Raw genomic sequence first — 23,207 nt, forward strand, 5'->3', positions numbered from 1 at the left:
CCCATCTGTAGGGCCATTTCCAGATGGTGGTGCTGAGGGACTATGGCTTGACACTGTGGTATTTGTGCTAAGGGTTTTGCAGGATTCCATCTTGTCTGTCCATCCCCTGCTTTTTAATATCTTCACGAAACCTCTCAGAAAGGTAATTTGGAGCCTAGAGTCATCACTTTGCTGATGACACTCAGCTCTATTTCTCTTTTGCATCAGTTCCAAGTGGCAAGAGAGGTGCTAAATCAGTATCTGGAATCAGTAACGGGTTGGTTGAAGGCCAATAAGCTAAAGTTTAGGCCTGACAAGATAGAAGCTTTGTGAACTGGTGGCTCATCTCCTCTGGAAGACAGAGTTTAGCCTCTTTTGGATGGGGTTGCAGCCTCCCTCAAAGGATCAGTTTGGGGTTGCTCCTAGATCCAGCTTGGTTACTAGAGATAAGCCTAATGGGCTGGATCCAGAAACGTGTAGTGCAAAAGAAAAGGCAATTTCATTCACATGAGGGGACATGCCTGTCGACTCCTTCCTCTATCTGTAGCCCCTGAGACATATTCCAGAGGGTGCCGGAAATGCTGTTCTCTGGATCCAACCCAATAGATTCTACACTAAGAAACATGGATTAAGATAAAAAAGTAGACCAAAGCCTCCCATACTATACCTGCTCCATTTGAAGAAAAGTTGCATGGTTCACCCTCATTTGGCATCTTCTCACCATAAGCTCCTCCATAAGCGGCTTCATAACCGGGGTCATATTTTTCTTCTTTGACAGCCATCTTCTTAGCATCCTCTGGGAGGGGAAAAACCCACAAGGTTAGATCAGATCTCTTTTGTGGTACAATAATTGTCAAACACATTAAGTCATGGTCTATGCAATTTTATAAAACTATGTCTATAATATGCAAGAACTGCAGCCATCCAGCTTACAGCACCTGCCCTGATCTACTTTAAACTGATTGTAACTAATGCAATTTTATATACTGTACCTTGTGCAAGCTGCAAGTCGAATGTGTATTCCACTTCCTGGACCTCTGGGTTTGACTTAATGCCCTTCAGCTGATCCCTTAGATCTTTGAGCTTTATGTAATAATGAACTTTGTCTTGTGCACGGGGAAACTGAGCACATCTTGCACTGGACGATGGCATAACATAGCAAAGCTGTACAAAAGAAATAGGCAGTGTTAAGTCAGGAGTCAAAAACTGATAAGAACTTGTTAGACACCCCAGGAGTAGAGCCTGACTGCCAGCAGCCCGTGTGTGGCCATGGCCCCGCTGACCCTGGTCCCCCGCGTCTGACATCAGACACGGGCTGTGTGGTCTGGTTCCCGAATTGAGCCTTGAGGCTCCGTTTGGGAGTTGGAGTTCAACTCCCGAAGGGGCTGCGCGGCCCCTTCGGGAGCTAAACTAAGGGTGGCGTTGCTTTCGCAGCAGGGAAGAGCTGCTCCTGGCTACACTGTGAATGCAGCGCCAGCCTTTTCACTCCTGAAGGGGCCGTGCGCCAGCCTTAGTTTAGCTTAGGGGAACGCAGCGCCAGCCTTAGTTTAGCTCCGAAGGGGCTGTGCAGCCCCCGCTTGGGAGCTAAAGCAGAACCCCTGCATCTGAAGTCAGACACGTGGTGTGTGTTGGGGTTGCGAGGCACGGCCCCTGATTGGGTGCGGCCCGGGTTCTTTGAACCCGTTGGCCCAATGGTGGCTCCGCCCCTATGACACCCACACTAAATTAGGCATAACTAAGTCCCATTGAAACTTGTGTGATTTAAGTTTGTCATGATTAACTTGTCTCATTAATTTCACTGGTGCCTAACCATGACTAACTAGTCTGGATGTTACCCACTGTCTAAAACTTTGTTTCAAAACTTGTCACAGGTTGTGAAATATTAAATTCTAGGATAGTGATGGAAGCTTTGAATTAAGACCCATAACAAGTTATTTTTATATTTGGTGTAAGCTACCTTGAGTTCATCTAACAAAAGTTTTTTTTTATTTTTTTAAATAAAAATATCAGGGTGGTTTCTCCACCAGTACATATTTAAAAGTGAGCGGATCATATCGTTTAGTAAATTTATACTAGGGTTGTACACTGCTTTGGGCCAATAATGGGAACAGATCTTATGCAAGCTCTAGCAGACCATTTCCCACCAAATACGACCCAATGAAGCTTGTCTGAAAATCTGATATCATACTGATTTGCACTGAACTGTATTGGTGGTGGGTGTGGCAGTCTGCTACATTATGTGGAGGGAGGGAATGTCAGGGGGGCAAGGTAGTATTTTAGAGTGCTGGCACGGCTAGGTTGTCAGCAGTTTCATCTAGAGGGGAGCCTGCTAGTCTGATTAAGAAAAGCCCCCTACCGATGCACTGAACGGATCTGATGCAGTGATCCCTGTGCATAGTCAACACAATGCAAAATAATGCGTGTGATTGGGACAATACCGATACACATTATTTGCTTGATGCACAGCTCTAATTTATACTTCCAGTAACAGGAAAATAAAGGCCTAATCTATTTAAAACCATCACCTTTCTCATTACTATAGGAGTAACTATACTGGTTAAAATTTGTACTCATCATGTCTGCGCGCCACATTTATATTTCTAGCCAAGATAAGAACTTACTGTTTCTGTGTCTGGGACCTTATGTGGCTGCAGTCCAAATTCCAACTTTTTAACCTTTACTCCAAAAACCTCTTTACTAAAAATGTCATAAATACCTATGATATAATAAAAGACAATAGATTATTAGTCACAAAACATGATCAGTAGAGTCAAAATACAAAAACCTCATAAATAATAACCTCACATTTTCCATTAAAAACTGCTATTTTAGGTTGATACTTCTGCAATTTCTGCACCAGAATTCGTCCTCCTTCTCGAAACTCTTTGCTAAAAGGAAAAAAAGGCACAAATAAAAATAGGACCGCACTTACTAGCGATTTACTGTAAGCTGTTTTAGCTTTACCCTACCTGGAAAGATCCTTGCTACCTGGGGTTGTCCTTTCTACCATGTTTGTAAATCCAATGCCATATTTATGTGGTAAAGTATGATCATCCATATGATTCAGTTGTTCTTCACTTAGTCCAGACAGAAAGAGACACTTCCCTATGCAACCAAAAGATACATTTTTAAAATACTCTTTGGAAGTGTACATGTTGCCATACCACAATTCATTTTCGAAAACATGTTTGCTTCTAAAAAATATAATACAAAGGGGGTAAAGATATGCAAAGAATAGTTTTGTGTCACAGTTTAATCAATTTCTTATTACTGCCCAGACAACCAATATTTCAAAACCACATGGCTTTGGTCTCTCCTATTACATGTCTAGACTGGCAATCTGTCAAACAGTTTGCTGCTAAAGTTCATGCAAGAAGGTGGTATAGTCCACACCTCACCTTCTGTTTCATCACAGTTTGGCATCTACTTTGAGCCCCACCCCACAATGTTTCATCAAATCAATGAGCTATGTTTTCTGCAATTGCTTTAAGCAGACATGCCCATCCCTCATTTTTATACAGAATTATTTTGCAAAATAAGGTGGTAACATTCTTGCAAAACAATCCGTGCTTGATTGAGACCAACTGATAACTGTGTTTCTTTTTATACTGCATTTGCACCATTTCACCCATGTATTTGTTCATGGAGCAGGCCATGAGCTGCTGCTGCTAGGAATAAGCATGGAACCGGTTCGGACCGACAAGGCAAAGGGGCAGTAGAGAGGTACATTGCCGCCTCGACAGACCCTTTGCAAACGGAGCACTGGTGGGGGGGAAGCGGAGGGAGGGGTAAGTGCACCCACCTCTGCCCTTAAAGTCAACCCCGTCCCTGCCTTCGAACTCCCACTGCCCGTTTCCGTGCACATCCCACAGCACTGTAGCGGCACTGAGGAGAGGGTAGCCAGCAAAGTTGCTGCTAATGAATGCACACTTCATACTGCCTCTCCAGTATGCACAGAGCAAACAGGGTGGTATGCCCCAGAAGTCAAGCTTGGCAATGAGGGGAAAGAGGGTTGGTGTCTGGACTAGTGGGTTGGGCCCCCAGTCTCACCTCCTGCCCACAGAATAGGAGTCGGCTGGGTGGCTTATTGCCTCTCTCCTCAAGAAGTGAAAGACAATGAGCTAATTCTGCAAACCTCCCTAAATGCTTGCCTGAAGGCGGTGATGGGCTGGATGAGGGATAACAAACTGAAATTGAATCCAGATAAGATGGAGGTACTCATTGTGCATGGTTGAAACTTGGGAGATGAGTTTAATCTGCCTGTTCTGGATGGGGTCACATTCCTCCAGAAGGAACAGGTACACAGTCTGTGGTTGCTTCTGGATCCAAGCCTCTCCCTGGTGTTCCAGGTTTAGGCAGTGGCCAGAGGTGCCTTCTATCAGCTTTGGCTGATATGCCAGCTGTGTCCATTTCTTGAGATAAACAACTTCAGAACAGTGGTACATATGCTGGTAACCTCCAGACTGGATTACTGCAATGCACTCTATGTGGGGTTACCTTTGTATGTAGTCCAGAAACTACAGCTGGTTCAGAATGTGGCAGCCAGGTTGGTCTCTGGGTCATCTCGGAGAGACCATATTACTCCCATATTGAAAGAGCTACACTAGATGCTGATAAGTTTTCGGGCAAAATATAAGGTGCTAGTTATAACCTATAAAGCCCTAAATGGCTTGGGCCCTGGGTATTTAAGAAAAGGTCTTCTTTGTCATTAACCCCACCGCCCATTGAGATCATCAGGAGAGGTCCGTCTGCAGTTGCCACCGGCTCATCTGGTGGCTACTCAGGGACGGGCCTTCTCCACTGCTGCCCCAAAGCTTTGGAACATGCTCCCTGCCGAAATAAGAGCCTCCCCATCTCTGGCAATAATAATTTAAAAAAAAAATCTTTAAAGGCACATCTGTTCACCCAGGCTTTTAATTAAATACTGTTTTAATAGTTTTAACATTGTTTTAAAATATTGTTTTAAAATTTTAAGTTGTAATGTTTTAACTTTTTGCTGTCATCTATTTTAACCAATGTTTTAACTTTTCTGTTTTTTTTTTTTTTTTTTTTTTGTAAACTGCCCAAAGACATAAGTTTTGGGCAGTATAAAAATATGTTAAATAAAACTAACCAACTAACCAACAAACCTGACTACATGAACCCATCTCAAGGACATCACCCACATCAACTTCTACAATCAGACAATTCTGAATTAAAACTGTTAACTTCAGTTACAACATTCCAACGATGACATAACCAGGCTACTTACAAAAGTGATTTCCAGGCCCTGGGTAATGATGGCCTTTGTAGGCTGCCATTAAGCCTGGATTTATACCAATCTAGAGAGGAACACATCAATGAAGACTCAAGTTAATATTTTAAATATATAACGTATACAGTGAGGGAAATAAGTATTTGATCCCCTGCTGATTTTGTCCATTTGCCCTCTGACACAGAAATGACCAGGCTATAATTGGAATGGTAGGTTTATTGTAGCTGTGAGAGACAGAATAACAACAAACAAACCCTCAAAAGCCCAGTGCCCAAAAGTCAGCGATGGATTTGCATTGTAGTGAGGGAAATAAGTATTCGATCCCTTCACCAAAGATGTCTTAGTACTTGGTGGCAAAACCCTTGTTGGCGATCACAGAGATCAGATGTTTCTTGTAGGAAACTTCCAGGAGGGATGTTGTCCCACTCCTCTTTGCAGATCCTCTCCAAGTCAGAAAGGTTTCGAGGCTGATGTGTGGCAACCCGAACCTTCAGCTCCCTCCACAGATTTTCTATGGGATTAAGGTCTCGAGACTGGCTGGGCCACTCCAGGACCTTCATGTGCTTCTTCTTGAGGCCCTCCTTTGTTGCCTTGGCTGTGTGTTTTGGGTCATTGTCATGCTGGAATACCCATCCACGACCCATTCTCAATGCCCTGGCTGAGGGAAGGAGGTGCTCACCCAAGATCTGACAGTACATGGTCCCGTCCATTGTCCCTTCGATGCGGTGAAGGTGTCCTGTCCCCTTAGCAGAAAAACACCCCCAAAGCATAATGTGTCCACCTCCATGTTTGACGGTGGGGATGGTGTTCTTGGGCTCATAGGCAGCATTCCTCCTCCTCCACACACGGCGAGTTGAGTTGATGCCAAAGAGCTTGATTTTGGTCTCATCTGACCACAACACTTTCGCCCAGTTCTCCTCTGGATCATTCAGATGTGCATTGGCAAACTGCAGACGGGCCTGTACATGTGCTGCCTTGAGCAGGGGGACCTTGCGGGCACTGCAAGATTTCAGTCCTTCACGGCGTAGTGTGTTACCAATTGTTTTCTTGGTGACTATGGTTCCAGCTGCCCTGAGATCATTGACAAGTTCCCCCCGTGTAGTTCTGGGCTGCTTTGTCACCATTCTCACGATCATTGCAACTCCACGAGGTGAGATCTTGCATGGAGCCCCAGACCGAGGGAGATTGACAGTTATTTTGTGTTTCTTCCATTTGCGAGTTATCGTGCCAACTGTAGTCACCTTCTCACCAAGCTGCTTGGCGATAGTCTTGTAGCCCAGTCCAGCCTTGTGCAGGTCTACAACCTTGTCCCTGACATCCTTCGACAGCTCTTTGGTCTTGGGCATGGTGGTGAGTTTGGAAGCTGAGTGATTGCTTGCTTCTATTGACAGGTGTCTTTTATATAGGTACTGTAACAAGCTGGGATTAGGAGCACTCCCTTACAGAGGGTGTTCCTCATCTCAGCTCGTTACCTGCATATAGTGAAAAGACACCTGGGAGCCTGAAATCTTGCTGGTTGATAGGGGATCGAATACTTATTTCCCTCACTACAATGCAAATCCATCGCTGACTTTTGGGCACTGGGCTTTTGAGGGTTTGTTTGTTGTTATTCTGTCTCTCACAGCTACAATAAACCTACCATTCCAATTATAGCCTGGTCATTTCTGTGTCAGAGGGCAAACGGACAAAATCAGCAGGGGATCAAATACTTATTTCCCTCACTGTACAGATGTCAAATAAATAAAATACAAATAAAAAGCGAACACAATAGTGCATAACTATCTGTTTACAGTTTTAAGTCGGGGTAGAATACAGCTCTAAAAACGTGAATTAAAGCTCAGGAAATGAGAGGAGATGGTTAGCTTGCATTATGACATTAATGACTCCCTCATCAGGACAATATTGCAAGTTGTAAGACAAGAGGGCTTCTCTTTGCTAAAGCAAGCCTAGCCAATGAAACCAACTGTGAAGAAAAGCAAGTTCAAGATGCAACTCCATGGATCAGAAGAATGGGAGAAAAAAGCCAATTGGCAGTATCCAGACTCAGTCCCACTGAAATTAATGGGACTTGTTAGGCATGCCTCATTTGTTTTAATGGTGCTAAGCCAGGGGTGTGTGTGTGTGTGTGTGTGTGTATACCTACCCCTATGCTAAGTCATGGCTAACTTAATATGGATCCTGCCTAACATATTTGTCAACACACTGGTGTACTAAAATGGGAGGTCATCCCACAAGCCAGTAAGTTGCACCACTTTCATTTAAGAAGGCAGAAACTGTGATCCTATGCACACTTAGATGGAAGTTATTTTTAAATCATTAAATAAGAAATTAGGATGTCAGTATAATTGAAGACACTTATGTAAAACTTTTGTACTTTGTGTTTTGCTGGTCGAATGACTGTAACAATAAAGATTTGATTTGAATTGAAGACACTGAAGTTGGCAAGTTTTATACAACAAACTAAAGGGGTACAAGAATGGAGTATCTAGGTATCATCCATTATGCAGGGTTTTTTTGGTAATTTTTATTGCCCACCGTTCTACAAGATAAGAACTTGCGTAACTTTTCAATATCTTAGTTGAATAAAATACTGTTTGCTATGTAGTTTCTGTTAAAAGCCCCTTGGCATTCTTAAGCATATTAAAATAAATATGTAGCCATATTAAGAACACATGAGTAGCATTACTAAGCATTTTACTAGCAGATGCATGACAGACTTGATTTTACAACATATGGCAGCAATCCAGATGATGGCAAACAGGGTCCCCATAGTTGCTGTGAAAAGCAGAGACCTGAATACTTTAATTATGGGAATGGAGTTTTGCCTTTTGCAGCCCACTGCAGAGAAACTTGTGTACTAGTAATCTTCTGGACTTTGGCTTAACTTTATCAAAGGAAGAAAATACTTGAAACTAATTAGGAAAAAGCAGAAGTGGAAAATGAGCTTAATTCCTTATGCTAAGCATAACCAAAAGTCAGGAGGATGGTCACTTGTAGTCCCCCAGTGAATCTAGAAAGACAAAGTTATTTCGCCGCCCCCCCGCCCAGGTTACACCTTCTGAGCTTTCCTTACACTCAACTCAACATGAATTAGGATTGCAATCTGATCACCCTTCACCTCAATGAGAGTTTTTTTGACTGCTTCAAAATGTGAAATGAGGACTGGATTTTTCCCTAATTGCCAGTGAGAAAGGAAATACTCCATTTTCTGCTGGAGATGACATCAAGCTAAAACAAGACTTGGGGCATCTTGAAAGCTAATAGATTTACTGTGGCATAGATGTTCTTAGAACAGAGCCTACCATTAGATATATCAAGCTTTATTCTCAAAGGGCAGAATATATATAGTATAAGCATGCACAGGTACAGAAGAAAAAATGTTTTATAAACAGTGGGGCCCAAATCCCATGAAACGCAAGGGGAAGCAATAGGCCCATGACATTTCTATGTACAGCTGAAGTGTATACCAACTAACACTGTATACACTGATTGCAACAGACTAATATAGATACCTCCCTAGAATTTATCATCAAGATAAATAATTAAACTGGCTACATAAGTCTATCCACAGACCAAAGCTTCTTACATTTTACTTACAATTACAATGTCCAGATTGAAGGTCAGTATGTCTGGAAGGGTTTTGGTCAACAATTCAGCTTCAGATACACCGTTAAAACGATCTACTTTTCTTTTTACTTTAAAGGTATCTGTAATTTTTTCTTGCTTGCCTTTTGATTTGGCAGCTTTAGCAGCTTTAGCAGCTTTAGCAGCAGGTTTTTTCGGTTCAGTTGGTTTACTTTTTCTCTTTCTTCCTTTCCCAGCCACTGAATTACAGAACAAAGAATTTTTATGGTATCTTTAATGATGTTGCAGAAACATATTTACAAAGCATTGATGTGAAATTTAATTTAGGAACAAGTTTTAAGGATTATTAGAGGTCAATCAGCTAAATATTGCTATTCAAAGAATATTCTCAGTGAAGATCAGGAGAGAGATTTTTAATTCCACATTTTGCCGATTTCATCTTGTTACTGGCCTTGTATGAAGGGCAACTTGCTACATTGCAACTGAGTCACATCACTCTTGTCTTCATATTTACCTGTAAATACATTTAGTAATCCAAAAACCTTCGGTTTAAAATGAGAGTTAATCTGCTTTACATTTTCATTTGTGCCCTAAAAAGAATGGAAATGGTAACCTAAGGTGCCCATCTTAACTTCTGCAACACATAAGCTGTAAAGACTTTGTACAGTCTGGTATATGATGATGGCTTTAGAAATGAGGCTCCATGCACCCTCACTTTGCCTTGATCAGAGATGCATCAGGCAGAAATTCATCAGGGGCATCTCTAGGAAATGATTAGGGAAACTACACCTGTCAAATTACTCTTAAATGCAACCCTTCCCAGCCTAATGTCCTATTGAAAGACCAAGGCAAAGTGTGGGTGCATGGAGGGTCATTTCTAAAGCCATTATCATATACCAGACTGTACAAAGTCTTTATAGCTCATATGGCACAGAAGTTAAGATGAGCACCTTAACTTGCAATTTCCTCTGTGTGTGTGTGCACACAAGTTTCTCTGACACACACACACACACACACACACACACACACACACACACACACACCCCACCCCCTCAACTGTTCTGGCATGTTCCTTGTCCCAGCTGGCGTACCCTGCTGGCTGCCCAGCCCCTAGGGCTCAGATGGCCTCCGCACATGCACAGAGGCCATCTGAGCCCTGGGGATGGAGGCCGGAGCAGTTGGCAGGGATCACCAGGTTGCCATGGGCGAGGCACACGCCCAAATGGGTGAGGGGCACGTGCTGGAGCAGCAGGTCGGAGCAGCATATTTCCGCATAAGTACAGAAACCATCTGAGCCCTGGGCAGCTGGTCTGGAACACTGGGTGAGTGGGAGCATGGCGGTGGGCAGTAGGGCCGGAGTAGCAGTGAGCAGGGGTGTAGCTATAATTGAGCAGATGGGTTCAAAGAACCTGCCCCCCAGCTCCTGAGGGGGGCCCCGCCCACCTCACACCAAGGGGCTGCCAGAGGGGCAAACACCGGCTCCCTCTCCCCTAGCTACGCCCATGAGCAGCGGCCAGGAGTGATGGCAGCAGGGTCAGAGCAGTGGGTCAGCTGTCATGTTTATTGTGGGCAGCACTGTGGGCACTTTAACTTCAAACTTGCTATTGCACAGACTCTGTAAGCACTAAAAATGCATGTTTCTACCTCTTGACATCCAACTTTGAGGATCAGTTGCAAAACAACAATCAACTGGGTCCCAGGGGGATAAGGCGCTTTTTGGCATGCAATCTAAAGGCTGAAACTATGCAAATGGACTACAAAATAATTTAAACAGCACTTCCTCAGTCCAAAAATATGTCACCAATCCTTTAAACCCCTGCTCAAGAGAGAAATACTTTAAACTGCTCTATCTGAACCATTTTATTTATTTATTTAGCACATCTATATACTGCCCCGTACAAAAAAGTCCCTGGGCAGTTCACAATATAAGACCAATTAAAACATTAACAGAGTTAAAACTCCCCCACCTCAACCCCTGCCCCACTCTCTCCTGCCCTCCCCCCACCTCCTGCTGACCCCGCACAGAGCCTCCCATCTCATTTCCCAACCAATCTTCACCAAATTTGCAGGGGAGATTTCTCTTGTCACCTAGTGAATGTGTGCAGATGGCCAGGCAGATTGGACAAATGGTTTTGATTTTTTAAGCAATAGAATGTTCAGGGCTTATAATGGTGGAACGTGAAAACACCCTCCAGCTTAACTATACTGGGGCTATTGCGCCAGTAAAATCACCTAATAGATGTAAGTTACTTTTTCAGCCTGACAAAATGAGCCTCTGGGAATCAGTACCTCTTCCAGAATTCCTGTGTGACTTGATACATATGTGACTTTTCAATATACTTGAAGAATGTATCCTATGAAAAATACTGTAGGAAACACAGAAATATAGTTCCAGGCACTGGTTCACAAAGTTTGCTTTAGTCACAGGTCTGCAAGAAAAGATTAATTGGTCTCAATTAACTTAAAATACTTGCGGACTTGCAGCACAGCATAACATGGGTGGCTGAGTACCGCCTGTGCTGCTGCAAGGGTCTAAACTCTACCCATGCAGTTGCAAAGCAGCCCTGATCCGCTGCAACTTAAAGCTGCTCAAGTGACGTTGCACAATGTTCATTATTTCCAAAGCCAATGTCCAATCATCTTCTACATTAAAAATTTTACTAATTCATATTATTAAACTGATACTATTATTTTTTGATAAAGATACCTTGAACAGGTTCCTGGACAAAATCTGGATCCAAAACCCCCTGAAGAGCTTCCTGTTCATTCATCTCCTCCATGTTTGGAGTCACAGGCATCATTTCATGGAATGAGAACGGATAAAATGCTGGCTGAAGAGGAGTGTAGTATCTTTAAAAGAAAGAAGATGTAAAAGTTACTACTATTTCACATTGTAAATAATGTTCATGCAATCTGATGTGTATTTTCAAGGGTGAATCAGCAGAATTTCTCTGGATGATATTTAGTAACACTACCCCAATATATATTACATAACCCTGTTCATACAATCTTCCTCCCACAAAGTGATAAGATGCAAGCTCACAATCATATAACAATTAGTTAATAGTCATTCAATTAACTTTCCTTTTTTTGTTTAAATATTATTGAAGTGGTAATAGGGTCGATTCCCAATGTCCGCTCTAAAACACATTCACGCAAATGATGTGCGGAGCTGCCATTTTTACACACATTAGTGATCTGTGAGGACAACACACCCAAAGGCTGGCTATTACTCTGGATCAGTTCTCTTTCAATAAATCAGGAGAAAAGAGTCAACGGATCCAGCAAAATATACATCAGATCCATTGGTGACTGCTGCTGGGGGTGGGTGGGGCTAATAACAGGCAGGCCCAACCCTAGGTTAGAAAGAATCAGGCCATAGTTTTCTCCATTTGTAAAGTTGTTTACTTATCTCAACCATGATCTCCATCATTCACAACAGCACTTGGCAGCTGGCTATTTAGTGCTAAATTAACCCCTTGTTTAAGCAAAGGAATCCTGTCCTTAGAGTGGTTAATTGTAGGTGTCTGTGGAAAATAGCAATGCTTCCCCCCAGTAGCTCCATCCTTTCCTCTATCAGCACTGCCTCCATTTCTCCCCCTCCTTGCAATCTCAGCCCTCTCCTCCTCACCCTGTGCAGGACTAGGCTCAGAATCAACTGAAGTAGGGAGGGATTGGAGTTTTGAGCACTTATTTCCAGGTAGCACCTGCACACATACACATTTCACACTGCTTGAAAATACCACAATGTATTTGGCCACAAAGAGTCTACTAGTTTCCTTTCTTCTCACAAATATGCACATATAGTACTTTTTTTCTTTAAACAAGCCTTATTTCTCCCTCTCCCTCTCCCACAATATACAGGTGAAACTCAGAAAATTAGAATATCGTGCAAAAGTCCATTAATTTCAGTAATGCAAATTAAAAGGTGAAACTGATATATGAGACAGACGCATTACATGCAAAGCGAGATAAGTCAAGCCTTAATTTGTTATAATTGTGATGATCATGGCGTACAGCTCATGAAAACCCCAAATCCACAATCCCAGAAAATTAGAATATTACATGGAACCAAGAAGACAAGGATTGTAGAATAGAACAATATCGGACCTCTGAAAAGTATAAGCATGCATATGTATTCAGTACTTGGTTTGGGCCCCTTTTGCAGCAATTACTGCCTCAATGCAGCGTGGCATGGATGCTATCAGCCTGTGGCACTGATGAGGTGTTATAGAAGACCAGGATGCTTCAATAGCGGCCTTCAGCTCTTCTGCATTGTTTGGTCTCATGTCTCTCATCCTTCTCTTGGCAATGCCCCATAGATTCTCTATGGGGTCAGGTCAGGCGAGTTTGCTGGCCAATCAAGCACAGTACACTGTATACTTTTCAGAGGTCAGATATTGTTCTATTCTTCAATATTCTAATTTTCCGAGTTTCACCTGTAAACATTCCTGGGATACATCCTTGGGCTGCAATCCTATGCACACAACAGTCACTTGGAAGTAAGCCCCAATGAGTTCATTAAGGCTTTACTTGGAATAAACTGTATAGAATTGGCTGCATCCTATGTAACATTTGAGAGAATCCTTTGTCAGATTTGAAAATTAAACCATATAAATCACAAACCTGTCCAAAGAGCTTATGCTGAGGAATTTATGCTTTTAATACTACTAACACAGAAAAAGAAAAAAGGTCACACACACCAAATAACCAACCAACAGCAAACAAAAACTGGCACAAGAGCTATAGAGAAGTGGAACTACTTGACTATTCTGGACTGTTTCCAACCTGTGCCCATTAGGTTGTCCTAATCCCATTAAGAGAAGGCAATAATCTCAGAATCCTTAAAAAATAAAAACAAATATCTCTGCATAAAAGACACACATATTTCAAAAAGAAATTTGAAGTTGTCCAATTAGTAATTTTGGTTAAAAGGCCTTGTTTTATTTGGAAGCCAAAACCCCATCCCTCTCTTTTTGAGAGAGATTCATGCCTGCAACCTTGGAGAAGCCGCTGGGTCTGACTGAGTATTTGGCAGCTTCCTATGTCCCTATGTTTCCCCCTCAAGAAAGGTGCAAGAGTAAGAGAAAAATAAGGGTGCTCTCAAGAGGCCTTGCTTAAAGTCCCAGAACAAGAGCGAGGGCAGGGGGCTGCTTGCTTGTTAGTAAAAAAAAAAACTACCCAGAGAAAGTGCCAGTCTACCATATCTCCCACTTTCCCCCTCATTCTCTAGATCCCTGAATGTTGCCAAGATTTGCCAGTAGCATTTAAAACAAGTTGTTCTAGTAAGAACTAATCTGCCTACGTTCCCTTCACTATTCTTACAACTGGACTAAATTTCGTCCAAATTGCTTAGGTAATTCTCAAGTTCTCCCGCTTGCACCTCAAATGTTCATGCATCTGCCATCTTGAATTGGGGTGGATGACATCACAAATCATGCTGTTGAGGTGTCCCTGTGTGTCACTCACGACAACTGTACCAAATTTGGTTCAAATCGGTTAGGTGGCCCACAAGTTAGCCCTCTTGTGCCTTAAACGTCCACCATTTTGGATTAAGGTGGTTGGCATCATCACAAACTATGCCATGGAGATGTCCCTACAACTGTACCCCATTTGGTTCATATTGGTCCAGGCATTGCAAAGTTGATAGGGACAGACGGACGGGACACACACACACTGTTGGGTGATCTCATAAGCCTACTGGAAAATAGGCTTAAAAGGGGGGAAGGAAAGATGAGAGCTTCCAGAAAATGTTGGAAAAATCCAATGCCTCCTGAAGGCTTGGTCAAGGTGCTAAGTGAGAAAAAAGGGCTGGCTTCCTTCTGGAAAAGTGGAGGCTGGAGAAAGATAGCCAGGGCTCCTAATTGAATTATATTTGCTTGTAGACTAGGTGTGCCCATTTTGCATGAAGATCTCCAAAAGTTCTACTCAGCCTGCCTAGAAGGACCCTGGGAAATCAGATTACTGAGCTGGATGTGTTTGGATAGGATAGGTCAGAATAGGTTCCTGTAAGCTATTCTGACTTCTGATTGGTTGGGGACAGGGCTAGCCCCTGCACACCCTTGGGGGGGGGAAGAAAAGAAAAGAAAGGCACATCTAGATCGGCGCTGGGGCACTCAATATGCAATCTGGGTAGTGACTAAATATGGTAATTACTCCATTTGGGGGCAATGGATCCCACTGAACACCCTAAGAGGGAGGAAATGGCTTTTCAAAGGAATTCTAGAAAATGACCAAGAGCCAGTGCCATCTACTAGCAAGCAGCAGAAATTCAAGGCTACATTCAAGTAAGAGAGACCGACAAAAAGAGAGGAGGAGATGACATGTTTGGTGAAAGAATGGGGGACCGGCAAGGAGGATGGCAATGCCCCCTCTGTCCCAAATGAGGTGCCTCCATTGATCAGATCACACTGATCTAGTTGGGTACTTTAAAATCATGGAAGCAGAGTGCCCCCCTGTAGATGCAGCATAGTGGAGAAAACAGTAACTGGCCTAGTACCTTCATATCAAAAGGCAACATCTCCGGGCAGCAATTTGCAGGAGAAGTGGGCAAAAAACATGGACCAACATGTTCAAGGGAATTTTCTAGACTCAAAATCATTGAGGCAGATTAGAATCCACGTGAACTGAAAGAACTATTTGGAAACATCTATTTGAAGGTATACTAGGATGCAAAACATGCACATTACATGTCTTTGAATACATACCATTAGAAACAATCCCCTCTAGTTACTCTACCACTTCATACTACAGGTGGGGGCTCATGTTGTTGAATGCTCTCTATTTTAAAAAACCCTCTGCACATGGAAAAGCAAGTGTTAGAGAGAAGGTTTATTATTACTAATTTTTGAACATCTGTTTGTGTCTAAAACACAATTTTAGACAGTAGATCACAATTAAAATCATCATCAGTGAAAAGCAAGCCAAAGCAAAGAGATTTTCAAGAGATGGGGCCAGGTGGATCTCCATAGAAGGTACTCCACAATCTGGGCGCTAACACTGAAAAGGATCTTCCCATCTATTATCACATAAGGACAGGACCAAGGATAGGGTAACTGAAAAGTAAAGTGTGCCATCCAGTCGGTGTTGGCTCCTGGCAACCACAGAGCCCTGTGGTTGTCTTTGGTAGAATACTGGAGGAATTTACCATTGCCTCCTCCCGCGCAGTCCGAGATGATACCTTTCAGCATCTTCCTATACTGCTGCTGCCCAATATAGGTTGGAAACATACCAGCGGGGGATTCAAACCAGCAACCTATTGCTCCCTAGGCAAGTCATTTCCCTGCTGCACCATTCGGATCTTAAATGCTGAGCAGGCTCATATAAGGAACATGGCTTTAGTCTGGCCTCAATCTAAGACATTGTCATGTGGTTAAAATAAATAAATAATAAAAAATAAGTATTCCATCTACAAGTCCCCACCTGCAGTCTGCTGTAATACAGTCCAGAAAGGAAGCTTATCACCTTGGAGGTTTATGACAACCCTGGCTGAGATTCTTTTAACAAGTTATGTTACCAAACTTGTCATATTGTTAACTAGCTGAACCCGCACAGAGCATCTGTGCGGTTGTTCACTTCCTTTTTGGAGTTAGTTGGGAGAATTTGTTTGGCTGGTCCTCCCACAGCCTCTCTCGCTCGCACTGTCTGTATCCCCCCGACACCGCCTCTCTTGCTCGCGCTGTCTGTCTCCCCCGCTCCTCTCCCCCCTGCTCCTCTCTCGCTCGCGCTGTCTGTCTCCCCCGCGCGCCTCTCTCGCTCGCTCTGTCTCTCCCCCCGCGCGCCTCTCTCGCTCGCTCTGTCTCTCCCCCCCGCGCGCCTCTCTCGCTCGCTCTGTCTCTCCCCCCGCGCGCCTCTCTCGCTCGCTCTGTCTCTCCCCCCGCGCGCCTCTCTCGCTCGCTCTGTCTCTCCCCCCCCGCGCGCCTCTCTCGCTCGCTCTGTCTCTCCCCCCGCGCGCCTCTCTCGCTCGCTCTGTCTCTCCCCCCGCGCGCCTCTCTCGCTCGCTCTGTCTCTCCCCCCCGCGCGCCTCTCTCGCTCGCTCTGTCTCTCCCCCCCGCGCGCCTCTCTCGCTCGCTCTGTCTCTCCCCCCCGCGCGCCTCTCTCGCTCGCTCTGTCTCTCCCCCCCGCGCGCCTCTCTCGCTCGCTCTGTCTCTCCCCCCCGCGCGCCTCTCTCGCTCGCTCTGTCTCTCCCCCCCGTGCGCCTCTCTCGCTCGCTCTGTCTCTCCCCCCAGCGCGCCTCTCTCGCTCGCTCTGTCTCTCCCCCCAGCACGCCTCTCTCGCTCGCTCTGTCTCTCCCCCCAGCGCGCCTCTCTCGCTCGCTAGAGTCTGCGGCAGGCCCACCAGTGTGGGCCGGCCAATTCTCCTCCTCCTGGGTGTGCCAGCCAATCAGGTGCCTCCGCAGCCCAGCCAATCAGCTGGGCTGCCGGGATGCATTTTCCCCAGGCACACCTAGGAGAAATATATATTAGATAGATAAATATTTGCTGTGTCATGCTCTTAAATGGCTGTAGTCATGTTGTCTCTCTTTCTCTGTGTATATATATATTTACATCACCAACATTCAATTTTATTATTTACATTTATATTTTATATCCCGTTCTTCCTCCAAGGAGCGCAGAGCGGTGTACTACATACTTAGGTTTCTCCTCACAACAACCCTGTGAAGTAGGTTAGGTTGAGAGAGAAGTGACTGGCCCAGAGTCACCCAGCTAGTTTCATGGCTGAATGGGGATTTGAACTCGGGTCTCCCCGGTTCTAGTCCAGCACTCTAACCACTATACCATGCTGGTTCTTATGTAAATTAAGTTTTTGTTTGCACACACATAAATACTTATATATATGCACTTCATCTCTGGCATCTCCCCCCCCATCTCAGGAGAAACCTTTTGGGGCACTCAGAGGACAACTTGGGGGTGAGTGGGGAGAAAGCCCCACTGTGCAAGCAGACTTCCACTTTCAGCGCTATGGATCCACACATTTCGTTTAATCAGGTGTACTATTAGTCATTCCACCAATTGAGAAGAGATACTCCCAAATCAAGAGAAACCAAGCTGATGTCCCAAGAGGTTATATTATTTTTGTATGTCTCATGTTTCCAGTACAGTACTTATATTCTGGCTTTAAGCAAAACACACACACCCCACCCCACCCGACACGGCTTAAAACCAATCAATCATAGGACAGCCAAGGCAATGTTAAGAAGTGCTGTTACAAACACTTTCTCTCCCCTGCGAGACAGCACGGGAAGTGCCTTTTCTAAGGCGACACCTGGGGCGCAGCAACACGCAAAGGCGATGCGCTTTTCTCCTTGAGGGACCCCTTTCCACCCCCTCGCATGATCCAAATCGATGCAGCCTGAACGAACAGACCAAGTTCTCTTTAAGCCAGGCGCCAATATACGGGAGCCAAAAGCTGCACCGGCGTGAACTGAGCCGCCCTCCACCAGCCTTAGAGGGACACCCCATCGCCAGCATCCCCGCTCCGTCTCACCGCCCACGGGTCTGTCCGCGCAGCAGACCACCCTGCCCGCTTCCTGGCCAGACAAGCAGCAAGCCTCACAAACAGCGTCCCAGGGAACCCGGAGCCCGTGGCGGCTCCAGACTACGAGACGGCTGCATATTTACACACAGCAGGCCCTGTTCACACGCAAAACGTTCCCCCCCCGCCACGGCCTGCGAGCTCTTTTGTGTTCCGCAGACAGGACGGAGTCACGGCGGAGCTGGCTGAGCCCACTTCCCAGCCGGATCTTGGCCTGCCCCAGCACGCTCTTCCCCGCGCGCATGGTACCTGGTGCCCGGCTCTTCGGCTTCCATCGCCAAGCAGCACTGGGGGTTCCTAACGCCCGCTCAGTCAGCCAGGGAAGGCCTCGCGCAATCGCCAGCCAGCCAGCGCCAGCCCATCCCCGCCAGGCCCAGCCCCCAGCTCGGCGCCCCCCACCAACAGCCCAGCCCCCTCGCCCGCCTTCCCTCCCCGCTACCTTCTGCGGCGTTTCTCTTGTTCACCACCGCACGCCGCGGCCTGGTCAGCCTAGCGGCAGCCACGACAAACACGTGGGCGAAGGCAGCCAATCGGGCGGCGCTGGCGGCGGCCCACTCGGGAGAGAAGAGAAATGGGCAACGAGGGGAAGCGGCACGGGGAGGGTGAAGAGGCATTAGAGTGGGAAGCTGTGGGCTCGTGTGATAGCCGCTACACTGCTTTGTTTTTTAGATCCAAGACGGGGAAAAGGCATACCAAGATTCCTGGTGTGAACGGAAAAGGAGGAAAGGACATTCATTCATAAAAATCCAATTCCTGTTTTGAATGGAGTTAAAATCAAAAGAGATAGAGAGGAGTGGGATTTATTTATTCTAAAATGCAATAAAGTGCTTTGTATTTGCAGATCTGCACTATCGATATTTTCATATATAAAAAGGCCACCGCAGAATCGTTATTCTTCTGGTCTAAAACGGAACTACTTTTGGTTTTCCACTCTAACGCCCTAGTGCAAAGTATAGGTGGTTTTCGCACAATAGAGATGTCATGCCCAGAGCGACGTCACGCTTAAAGAATCATGGTCGGGGGCGGGCTTAAATGTTTCCCGGAAGCTTAAACTGTGTGACGCTCATCTTCTTTCTAGCTCTATGATGCTTTCAGATTCCGGAGTCAAGGTAAAAACGTAGCTTTGCCATGGGATTTTTTTGAGCTGTGCTTTTGCTCCACTTAGTACAGAGCCAATGTTAGTACTGCATGATCGGCAATTAATGCAGGCAAGTGGGAAGCTGTTAGGAACCAACTTTATGAGGAAACTATAACTGATTTTTTTTAAAACGTGGAATAATTGGGCTGTGTGGAAGGAAGCGTAGCGTCCTCTAGATGCATATACTGCAATCCCTGCTGAGCAAGACATGTGCTTTGTTTTGTTTGACTTTGATTTGTTTGATCTCTCTCTCTCTCTCTCTCTCTCTATACACACACACACGGGTGATAAAAACTGCAGACGTTGCCTTACACAGTGGCTGTGATAAATAATATACTAAAGAGTAGGATGTCCCCTGACGAGATAAACCAGAAAATGGCTTAATTACGTGATTTCCGAATGTTGTCTTCCACCCACCCTTTCCGGGTGTTTTGCAACCCGATCCTAACAATATTTACTCGAAATAGGTCCCATTGGTTTCAGGTTCCAGAGAAATAGCGCTAGGTTTTTAGTCCTGTAAACTGCGGGTGAGGCGTGTTAGTCTTTTGCAGCAAAAACAGCAAAGTCTTGTGCCACTATGGAAACCAACAAGTTTATTGTGGCATCTTTTACACTGACCCGACCCCTCTTCTATTGAAGCATCTGGAAAGTGGCCTCTGGCTCCGGGAAAGAGATGATGGCCCACTTACACTATCCACAAACAACTTGTTTGCTTTTGAGGTGTCCCAAGACTTGTCAGTTCTTCAGGGCTCTGGGATTTCTAAGATCCAAGCAAGCAATCCTAAATCTCTGCATGTCCACCTGTGCTGGGGATTCCCTGGGTAACTGAGCAAGTTGCCCTTGCCTGCTTCCAAGATGTCATGGCAAATTGAAAAATGATTCTGAGATACTCTTCACAATTAAAACGTTGTATAAATAATGTTTGTGCATGCCAGAGCACTGTGGTCACTTGCCTTCCATGTGTCTCGTGTTCTTATTGTTGGATCACAGCTGGGGTTCTGCTGAAATGCCAGGCTGTGGCATTATGTCTCTGGCCTTGCCTCCTATTGGAAAGAACATAGGAAGCTGGACCATTGGTGCATTTTGCTCACTATTAGTATACTGAGACTGGCAGTGGCTTTCCAAGGTTCCAGGCAGGCATCTTCCCTGCTATGGAAAACTATTTAACTAGTATGACTCCCCCACCCCCATCTACTTTCCTTATGGGAAGTTGTTTTATGAGAGCACTTTTCTGTGTGTGCATGTGTCCCTGATAACTTCTCAATGCCTGGACTGATTTGGGACAGTTGTGGGGCCACATAGAGACACCTCAGTGGTGTATTTTGTAAGGACATCAATGATCATCCACCCCAATTCAATATGGCAGATGAGTGAAATTTTGAGGTGGAAGTGGGCTAGCTTGTGAACCGCCTAACCGATTTGCACCAACCATGGTATACATCTTCAGATTATAGAGGACATTAATCCCCGGTAGCCCGTAAATGAATTCCAGAACCCATTTCGAGATGATGGCTGTGTGTGTTTGCAGTGCTGGGACCACATTGGATCAAACTTAGTACAGTTGTAGTGCCCCATAGTGACATTTCAATGGTGTGTTTTATAATAATGTCATCTCATGCTACCCTCCAACTATGCACCCTGTTTTTACAGATGGTGACTACTGTTTTACTGTACCCTGCATATAAAAAAGTGCATGAATTTGAAGGTTGTAATTATTAATTAAAATTATAGTGAAAGGCAAGTGGGAGATTTAATTCTTAACAGAACTTCTTGGTTTTCTTCATTTCTTCCTTGAATTCCAGCTGCTAGCTCCACTTTGCCATGCCTGCAGGAGTATCTTGGCCTCGCTACCTGAAAATGTTCACTGCAAGCATGTTGTCCATGCTTGCTGGTGCAGAAGTTGTCCATCGATATTACAGGCCTGATCTTGTAAGTGGTGGTTCTCCTCCCCCCACCCCAGGTGTTGTTTTCTTCCCCATGGCATGCATGTTTATGCAAAACACTCTTCTGAGCAGAGTGGAGCTTACTCCCAAATAAGTGTGCAGAGTATAGCACTATAACTTAAACATTATAGTATAATTTTTATACTATACCAGAATTTAAAGATTAGTTTTTATAGTTCTCATTTTTAGCTTTTTATTAACTTTTAATTAGATTTTTTTAAAAAAGGAATTGTGGTTTTAGCCTGATCTTTTAACTTCTTTATTAATATTTTACACTGCATCTATTTTATTAAAGTTGTGAGCTGCTCTGAGCAGTAGTGTACTGTACTATTAGTAGTGGAGGGGTGGGATAGAAATATTTATAAATAAAGATTGCCATTGCTACATATACATGTATGGTGCAGTGAAACTTATTATTATGAAAGGGTCACAGTAAATATCAGTTTAACCAAACATAACTTCATAACATTTCAGTTCAAAAAGCCACTGTATGTTGCTTTGCTCCTAAATCACATCATACTTAAGAGTACAATAGCTCTGGACGTGGCACTTCCTATTAAGAGTTTCCACTCTGTGTGCATAGTACTGTAGCTTTAAATGCAAATCATAAGGATTGTGGATCCGGTTGTTGATATTACTGGGCCGTTTTCTTTTCTTTTGTTCTTATAGACCATACCTGAAGTTCCTCCCAAACCTGGAGAACTCAGAACTGAACTTTTAGGTCTCAAAAAAAGAAATCATCCAGTTCAGCCTTCACAGCAGTGACCACGTGAAGAATGTCACTCCATCCATAAACTGTTCCTTAATTTTATTTATAATTGCCCATAAATCTTGAATACTGTTTCTTGCCAACTTTGCAGGCTTTTGTGATGTGGGAATCATGGAATACTGGTGAAGCCAAATGCTAGGGCTTGACACATCTCAGATACAAGGGAGGTACGGTGCCTGTTTAACAGTGATGCATAGATGAGGATATTCAGAGAGAGCTCTTTAATAAAAAAAATTTGTCCCAGGCAACCCTGTCTCTATCCCCTTGACAAGTAACACAGAAGAGCTCATTTATTCCTCCCCATCCCCTCAGCACCATTTTCTGGCTCCTGAATTTTTGGGCTGGCTCCTGGAACCCAAAGAAGATTTCCAGGGCCTGCCATGTCAATGACTGTTGATCTTGACTCAATCTGGGTTTCCAATGCCAAATTAAAGAGGTGGATATCTCACCATACAGCTAATACAAGAACTTCCTTGCTTTATGAAGTAGTCATTTTAAAATGTGTCTTTTGTAAGTAGCTTCTGTACAAGGGCAATTCAACATGCTTCTTAATACCCACAGATGTCTTTAATTGGTTACATCTGCTGCATCATTTCCAAAAGAGAAGGGATTGTGCTGCTCTCACCCATGCCTTAACAACCCTGCAGATGGATAAATGCACTCAGTATGGTGACCTTGAAGACTATTCAGAAGCTGCAGCTGATATGAAATGTTTTGCCGTAGCTGAACATGTAACACTGATGCTGTAGCTTTCTGGTTGTTGCTGCTCAGCTTCTGAATAAGATTCATTTAAAAAAGAACCATTAGTAGTCTATACCCCTTGGAGTTTCCTTATACATTATGGCCAATGCAGAATGTCCTGCTCCAGATACCACCTGCTCAGGTGAGAGACTTGGTACCAAGAACAGGCTATAGTTGCACTCTACTCTTATGAGAGCACCACATCTAACCTTATCCTTTTCAATGAAGTAGTTTAGTCTTCTAGGTTCCTCTACAGCACTGATT

General features: G+C 44.4%; 2 protein-coding genes across 4 annotated transcripts in view; one reads left to right on the top strand and one right to left on the bottom strand.

Moving 5' to 3' along the window:
- Nucleotides 1-18,870, bottom strand: part of TDG (thymine DNA glycosylase) — a 23,359-nt gene extending 4,489 nt beyond the window's left edge. The window contains exons 1-9 of one of the 2 annotated variants that reach the window (XM_053256714.1): nucleotides 18,792-18,870; nucleotides 11,526-11,668; nucleotides 8,831-9,057; nucleotides 5,231-5,300; nucleotides 2,949-3,084; nucleotides 2,785-2,867; nucleotides 2,601-2,695; nucleotides 972-1,143; nucleotides 647-775 (exon numbers count right to left, since the gene is read on the bottom strand). In XM_053256714.1, coding sequence (XP_053112689.1) covers nucleotides 647-775; nucleotides 972-1,143; nucleotides 2,601-2,695; nucleotides 2,785-2,867; nucleotides 2,949-3,084; nucleotides 5,231-5,300; nucleotides 8,831-9,057; nucleotides 11,526-11,619 — 1,006 coding nt within the window. In that variant the 5' untranslated portion in view covers nucleotides 11,620-11,668; nucleotides 18,792-18,870. Of the gene's footprint in view, nucleotides 1-646; nucleotides 776-971; nucleotides 1,144-2,600; nucleotides 2,696-2,784; nucleotides 2,868-2,948; nucleotides 3,085-5,230; nucleotides 5,301-8,830; nucleotides 9,058-11,525; nucleotides 11,669-18,601; nucleotides 18,757-18,791 lie in introns of those variants that run through there. The other variant, XM_053256713.1, reaches the window with a different exon arrangement.
- On the top strand, nucleotides 18,688-22,285 carry LOC128327660 (protein brawnin). Of its 2 annotated transcripts, none has more exons than XM_053256719.1 (3): nucleotides 18,688-19,560; nucleotides 21,293-21,419; nucleotides 22,103-22,285. In XM_053256719.1, the coding sequence occupies exons 2-3, from the start codon at nucleotides 21,312-21,314 to the stop codon at nucleotides 22,196-22,198; spliced, it is 204 nt and encodes a 67-aa protein (XP_053112694.1). In that variant the 5' UTR covers nucleotides 18,688-19,560; nucleotides 21,293-21,311; the 3' UTR covers nucleotides 22,199-22,285. The 2 variants fall into 2 exon arrangements, with proteins under 2 accessions (XP_053112694.1, XP_053112695.1); XM_053256720.1 differs by having other exon boundaries at nucleotides 18,688-19,461.
- The last annotated feature ends 922 nt before the right edge of the window (nucleotides 22,286-23,207 follow it).

This window comes from Hemicordylus capensis, chromosome 5 (genome assembly GCF_027244095.1).
Source record: "Hemicordylus capensis ecotype Gifberg chromosome 5, rHemCap1.1.pri, whole genome shotgun sequence".
In the NCBI taxonomy this organism is placed as follows: domain Eukaryota; kingdom Metazoa; phylum Chordata; class Lepidosauria; order Squamata; family Cordylidae; genus Hemicordylus; species Hemicordylus capensis.

What these genes read in the sequence shown, in the direction of transcription:
- LOC128327660 (XM_053256719.1), top strand. Translation starts at nt 21,312, where the DNA reads ATGCCTGCAGGAGTATCTTGGCCTCGCTACCTGAAAATGTTCACTGCA. An exon ending in GATATTACAGGCCTGATCTT is followed by an intron (nt 21,420 to 22,102) that starts GTAAGTGGTGGT and finishes TTGTTCTTATAG; the next exon opens with ACCATACCTGAAGTTCCTCC.